The sequence below is a fragment of the Eschrichtius robustus genome, chromosome 17 (assembly GCF_028021215.1).
Source record: "Eschrichtius robustus isolate mEscRob2 chromosome 17, mEscRob2.pri, whole genome shotgun sequence".
In the NCBI taxonomy this organism is placed as follows: Eukaryota; Metazoa; Chordata; class Mammalia; order Artiodactyla; family Eschrichtiidae; genus Eschrichtius; species Eschrichtius robustus.
The window spans coordinates 6129510-6136373 of NC_090840.1; the positions used below are offsets into that span (position 1 = coordinate 6129510).

At 54.8% G+C, this 6864-nt stretch overlaps 1 protein-coding gene across 1 annotated transcript; it reads left to right on the top strand.

The window, feature by feature from the left end:
* The first annotated feature begins 5240 nt into the window (after window positions 1-5240).
* Window positions 5241-6372, top strand: FAM110B (family with sequence similarity 110 member B). Its single transcript, XM_068526220.1, has one exon. The coding sequence runs from the start codon at window positions 5241-5243 to the stop codon at window positions 6351-6353; it is 1113 nt and encodes a 370-aa protein (XP_068382321.1). The 3' UTR covers window positions 6354-6372.
* The last annotated feature ends 492 nt before the right edge of the window (window positions 6373-6864 follow it).

A 6864-nucleotide genomic window follows, 5' to 3' on the forward strand; every position in this document is an offset into this window, starting at 1 on the left:
ACATGCTGCGGAGCAACTGAGCCCGTGCGCCACCACTACTGAGCCCATGTGCCACAACTACTGAGCCTGTGAGCCACAACTACTGAAGCCCACAAGCCACAACTACTGAAGCCCACGCACCTAGAGCCCATGCTCCGCAACAAGAGAAGCCACCGCAATGAGAAGCCCACGCGCCGCAACGAAGAGCAGCCCCCGCTTGCCGCAACTAGAGAAAGCCCGCGCACGGCAACGAAGACCCAACACAGCCAAAAAAAAAGAATGTTTGAGCGGAAAGCATTTTCAAGCTCACCGAATTCAACACATTCATTTTCATAGATGAGATCCAGACGCCGAGATGTTCGGTGACTCAGAGTGGAATTAGTCAGACTTCCTCCTTAAAGCAGTATTCCACCTTTTTTCTGCCATAACATGAGAAATGACCAGTTTTCACATATCTGAGAAACTTCTACAGGTGAATCTGGGATTATGTTCATTCCCAGGGTGCTCGCTGTAACTGCAGGACTCTCTTCCTGCCTGGAACGTAAAGATCAATTACGCGTTAATTGTCCGTTTCTCTTTACTTTACCAGAAGCACATGGCCCACGGTGTCTTCTATGATTGAATCTTAAAATCAAGAGACACCACACAGAAATCTGGGTTTGCTGTGTCAACTGTGAAAGCCATTCCCCGCGGCAGCCCCGTAGCTGGAGGCCCCTTCACACAGGCCACAGTCACCGTGATCCGACTGACCTCGGAGGCACCGAGGCTCACGTTGCCTGGGTTACAGGAAATTGGCTTTCAGCCTTTTTCACATAAACTGTGTGTACGGCGGCTCACTTTCTATCCCTCACTGCCCCCAGGGTTGTAAGTGCTCTGAGACCGGCGTGCTGGGTCTCCCCAGTGTCACCCGGCAGCCCAGGTCCTGGTCTCTACCTAGCTGCCCCCATGGGCAGCTGGCAGATGTGAAGTTAGACGGATCCAGGCCTCTTTGGTTTTGGAAGTTCCAGTTCTCTGGGATTGCTGTTTCCATGTCCCCAAAGCCCCAGACTTCTACTCATGTAAGAGACAAGAAAGCCTGGCTCACGTTCTCCGTGCCAGCATCGAGCGCCGACCCTGATGCTCGCTGGTACAGGAGTGAGATTCTTTCCATTTCCTCTTGCCACTCAAAGGCTGGACCAGCTTCCTGGGCGTCACCTGGGGTCTGGTGGGAAATGCAGAGTCTGGGGTGTCCAGCAGACCCCTGGATGCACAGGCACATTCAAGTTTGAGAGGCATCACTAGAGCCAGCAGGAGTCACCGTGTCTTTGCCCCTGTGTCCTCTGCCCCTGGCTGGCTCTGTGCCCCATCAAGCCCTCCCCATGCAGGTAACATGATCCCTCCGGCCCCGGTCCTCCATCGGGAAGGAGCTGCTGGGGGAGCTCTGCCCACGATGACCCCCGCCCGGGCTGCTGGTGAGTTCACGTTGCCCTGACTCAGAGGGCCGCTCTGTCCCTCGGTTCTGCCACATTTTTTTCTCCAATCCATGTTATGCTTTCATGAAATTTTTAAATGGATATTCAGCGGGGTAGAATGTAGGCAAAATGGTCTGTGAATGGACGCTTCCCTCAGGCTTGTGTTCTCTCTCCTTAGCCCTCCATCAGGGATCAAGCAGGGCCGGATAATTACTTTTGTTGATGAAACCTCACGTGGCCGAGGTCGAATTTTTCTGAAACGAGATGAAGAGGCATAGAGGCCGCTTCAGGCCTGCTGCCAGCAGTACCCGGGCCTGTCCTGATGTCAGGGGCCTGGGCAAGGCTGCCATCAGCGGAGGACCATGTGATCCCTGAACACAGGCCATGGTTATCATATTTGTGACATCACGATGGAGCTCCAGGTTTCCAGGTGTCTTGAATGTACCTGGTCTGTATCACACCAAAGTCTACACTCCAGAACTCTGGGTGGGGTCTGTACAGCTCCGTCCCAGCCAACACTGTTTGAACATCAAAAAGTAACAGAGCAGAAGTTAAGGATTATGTCACAATTAAGAGAAGGAGCAGCCTTTGCCACCTTCATTATTTTTGAAGTAGTGCGTTGGCTAAAACAGGTAGGAAACATCACCTGCACCGTATTATTATCCTGTAGCACCCCACCAGTTCCTACAGCTTTTTCCGTGGCTTTCAAGCCTTCTGGTAAGATGCTCTCCTCCCCACCTCCAGGAGTTTCAATTAGAACGTTTCAGCTGTGACCACGGTCATTTCTAAACATCACCAGCGTGTTGACAGTTATTAGGGAAATTGGGAATGACAAAGGAAAGGCAGACGGAAGAGGGGTAGAAACAGAATGGAAATGGAGTGTGAATTAGTTACAAATAATCACTGGTTTTCTAACATAAACTGTCACGCTGGTTTTGTGTCTAGTAACTGCTTCCTCGGCTGGATGGCGTGCAGAATGGGAGTGCTTGGAGGAGCCGTCCTCTGGCTCCTCTGGGTGCCTCTGTTCACCCATTCTCAGGCCTTCTTTTCCATGAAGACAGAAAGCAGGGCGGGAGGAGGACGAGCTTCCTGGGAAATGCTTCCTAGAAAGTAGCCTGGGAGTCCTCGGTCCCGAGAGTGCAGAGAGATGACTTTCATTTAGTTCAGAACGGCACCAAAGTCCCCCTGGACAGACAGCTCGGCACACTGGAAAGTCGGTCAGTAGCGGTGGCCGTTTGGGGGTTCCGGTCCGAATACGATGGAATTCGAAAAGAACACGGTCGTGCGGGCCAGCGTGAGCTTTACCACCAGTGACCGTCACGCGATAACTACAACTCATCACGTGAAGAACCTTCTCCTACGAACAGTGAATGCCGGAAGCATAGAAGAGTTCACAGGCCAGTATTCCCATGGGCCTTTTTTGAAACTGGAAATAACTCACTTGTCCTTAGCTCCTCAGAGCCACGTGCTTTTAGAGGGAGAAGGACTCGTGGGAATCTCGTCCAAGCACTCGTGTCACAGATGAGGAGCCAAGGCCCCAGGGGAAGGGGCAGAGGCTCTACCTCCTGTCACCCGCTGGGCGATCTTCCCCCTTGCTGGAGGTTTGCCCTGGTCCTTAGGCACAAAGGTCACAGGCACAGATTTCCGTGGTGTTCTTCACTCTGCCCCTGAACCTCCTGGCACTGTCCCCTCCGTGGACACATTTTGGAAGCTGCAGAGGTAACCAGTGAAGATGTTATACGCGCTCGGGAGAAACAAGGCCTGTCCTGGGGGCTCTCAGGTGCCCTGGGGGTGATCCAGCGGGGTTGCCTCCGGGCCCGGGCTCCGCTGCCTGCTCTGGCTCCAGCCCCCTCCTGGAGGACCAGGCTCGTCCTCCGGGTGAGATGTACGCAGGGTCGTGGATGAGCAGACCCGAGGATCTGCAGAGGAATCCGCACTCCTCCTCTGGTATTTCATTCAGAATATGTCCAAAGAAACAGTCTTACTTCCTCTTCATGAGAGGAGGTGATTTTTTAAACTAAATTGAAGTATCATAATAGAACTGCACAATTAAAGGAAATCATTACAGAGGAGTTGCCTTGGGGCTTCTTACATCTTGCATAGGAAAATATTTTTATTAGAACGAATCCTTCTGCAGATTACCAAAATGGTCTCTAACAAAACATGATGATAGGTGTACTTAGAGATTAAGAGTTTTAAAAGATGTTAAGGAAAAATATCAGGCCCCCGCCCCAAGCTTATTTTAAGACACTTCATTTTCTTCCCGTGAGAGCAGATCATTTTACAGTAATACCGCTTTATTTTGTAAATTAGTTATTTGACATGTTAGTTGACTACATTATTCTCTTAATACTCCTAATTACAACCAAAGATGCTGAAAAGGTCTTTCACCAGTGCTTTGGAAGGCTGAGGCGTCCATCAGTGCTCTGTGCCAGCAGTGACAGGCAGAGGTGGCTGGTGCTGAGAGGGCTGCAGAGATAAATGCTTCACGGTATTATGCTCTAAGTAGAAAGACTCCCTCAAGATTTATACTGGGAGTGTTGATGAGTGTTTCGTTATCGTGGGCTTGGGTGGGGGCGTGAGGGAGTCAAGTTGCTCAGAAAGCCATAAATAAGCCCCATGAATGCTTACCTATTATACAAGTTTTCCATAAAGTAACATATTTAGGTTTGATTGACACCTTAAGATTGTGTTCTTAGTTCTCTAGGGGATCTGGGAAAATACATACCACAAAGAAACTTGATTCTGCTCATTGTGTGAAAAATTTGTGGAGCATTTATAATCAGAGTATCTATTTATATGGTTGATCTAGAAGTATTTCTAGGTTTTTTGTTTGGTTTTTGTTTGTTTTAGTTAAAAAATAAGCTTGTGTTTAATGGGTTGAACTTCATACACATTCCATGCGCAGGAGAATGTGTTTTCAAATATATTGGTTGGCAAAAGTAAGATAAACATGTTGACTTTTTAAAAAATATTTTCGTGTTTACTGCCGTTTCTTGCCCATCTTTTCAGTTTTTGAAGAGTTGGGTGCTTGTTGAAGCGTTAGGAGAGATTGATAGAAGTCTGAAGGTTTGCTTCGTCGCAAAAGAGGCATATTAGACGTCACCGATGCTGTAGCCTACAGCAGCAAAGGGATTCTCAGGAACCCAGTTGCATTTCATGAGCTGGGAACGACCCGCATTTCTGCACTCCTCTAGCGTTTCCGGGGTTTGGGTATAAGTGATGCCAGCTGGGCGTGATCGGGAGGCGGGTCTCCCCGCTGGGAAGGCGGCTGGAGGAGTTGGCGCGTGGGAACCCTCTGCCGCTCCTTCTCCGAGCGCGGGGCGCGGGGCGCGGGCCTCGTGCGGCCGCCGGGATCGCCTCCCTCCCGGGCGGGCGGCGGGGGTGCCCTGGGGCGGGGGCGCGCGGCTCCGCCGTTGCTGCAGCCGTGATGTCACTCGCCCATCCTAACCCGCGGTTGGTTGCTGTGTGTTTCAGCTCTGCCTGCAGTCGAACACAAAGACCTGGAGGAGACTCCCACATCCTTCGGGGAGGAGAAAGGAGGCGGCGAAGCAGCTGAAAGGAACTTGGGGCTTGGGGCCTCTCCGCACCGGGCGGCCGGCGAGGCGGCCGGGGAACTAAAGCCGCGGGGCGGTGAACGAGCCGGGAGATGAGGCGCTGCCGCCGCTGCTGCTGCCGCCGCCGCCGCCGCTGACACTCGGTTCCGGACCGTCCGCTGCCCTTTGTGCCGCCCGCACATGTGTCTGCCCGGCGCATCCGGAGGCGCGCAGACGAGCATCCACCACGGCCGCCGGGGAGAGAGCGCCCGCCATGCCCACGGAGAGCCTACAGACAGGTAGCATGGTGAAGCCGGTCAGCCCCGCCGGCACCTTCACGTCGGCCGTGCCCCTGCGCATCCTCAACAAGGGGCCCGACTACTTTCGCCGGCAGGCGGAGCCCAACCCCAAGCGCCTCAGCGCCGTGGAGCGGCTGGAGGCCGACAAGGCCAAGTACGTCAAGAGCCAGGAGGTCATCAACGCCAAGCAGGAGCCCGTGAAGCCGGCCGTGCTGGCCAAGCCCCCCGTGTGCCCGGGCGCCAAGCGCGCGCTCGGCAGCCCCACGCTCAAGGGCTTCGGCGGCGGCGCCAAGAGCGAGGGCGGCGCGCCGCGCGAGACCCTGAAGCTCGAGATCCTCAAGAACATCCTCAACAGCTCGGAGGGCTCGAGCGCGGGCTCGGGCCACAAGCACGGCGCGCGGAACTGGCCGGCGCCGCGCGCCGACGCGCCCGAGCTGCACCGGCACTCGTTCGCCGAGTCGCTGCGCGTGCGCGCCACGCCCGGCCGCGGCAGCCCGCAGGAGGGCGGCTCGCACGTGGGCCGGCGGCCGCTCGAGCCCGCCGCCGACGCCTTCCTGCACGTGTCGCACAGCTCCTCGGACATCCGCAAGGTGACGGGCGCCAAGCCCCTGAAGGCCATCCCCTGCAGCAGCTCCGCGCCGCCGCTGCCCCCCAAGCCCAAGGTCGCCGCCCCGGCCGCGGTCAGGTCCCCCGAGGCCGAGGCGGCCGAGCCGGCCTGCGGGGTGGGCCGGAGACCCTCGCTCCAGCGGTCCAAGTCGGACCTGAGCGACAGGTACTTCCGGGTGGACGCCGACGTGGAGCGCTTCTTCAACTACTGCGGACTGGACCCCGAGGAGCTGGAAACCCTGGGCATGGAGAACTTCGCCCGCGCCAACTCCGACATCATCTCCCTCAACTTCCGCAGCGCCAGCATGATCAGCTCAGACTGTGAACAGTCCCAGGACAGCAACAGTGACCTTAGAAACGATGACAGTGCCAATGACCGGGTGCCCTATGGCATCTCCGCGATCGAGAGAAACGCTCGCATCATCAAGTGGTTGTACAGCATCAAACAAGCCAGAGAGTCGCAGAAGGTGTCCCACGTGTAAGAGGAAGCGCGCGCAGCGGAGGGAGGGGTGGGGGGGGGGGGTCTCCGTGCCTCGGCAGTTACGGAGGTTGTGAGGTCTCCTTGCAGTGTTGTGAGCTTCTCCACTCTCTTTGTGTTGCTTGTTGTGCAACGTCTTTCAAGTTGCATGCCCCCCAACGTGGGGACTGACCTGGCGTCCTCGGCCACCGTCGCTGCAGAGCCTGGCCGATCGCTCGTCATCTGCCAGAAGTTCCGGGCCAGATTCACACTAGGGCTTCGCTCTTCAGCAAAACTGTTTACAAGGAAAACGGTATACAACTTCTTCAATATTTATGTGGTTCCTGTGTTTTTATATCCCGCGCTATGGTGTCTTAATTAAAAGTTTTATCCACTGGCTTTTAAGTTGGGAGTAGCATCTTTGTGAAATTAAAAAAAAAAAAAGCCAATCTGCCTACACTGGAGACCGAAACGGTGGGAAAATGAATGGGGTCTGCTTACCAAACAGATAGTGACTGACCCAAGAGAGAACCGGG

Bases quoted from the DNA above. Each gene is read 5' to 3' on its own strand.
- FAM110B (XM_068526220.1), top strand. From the start codon at position 5,241: ATGCCCACGGAGAGCCTACAGACAGGTAGCATGGTGAAGCCGGTCAGC.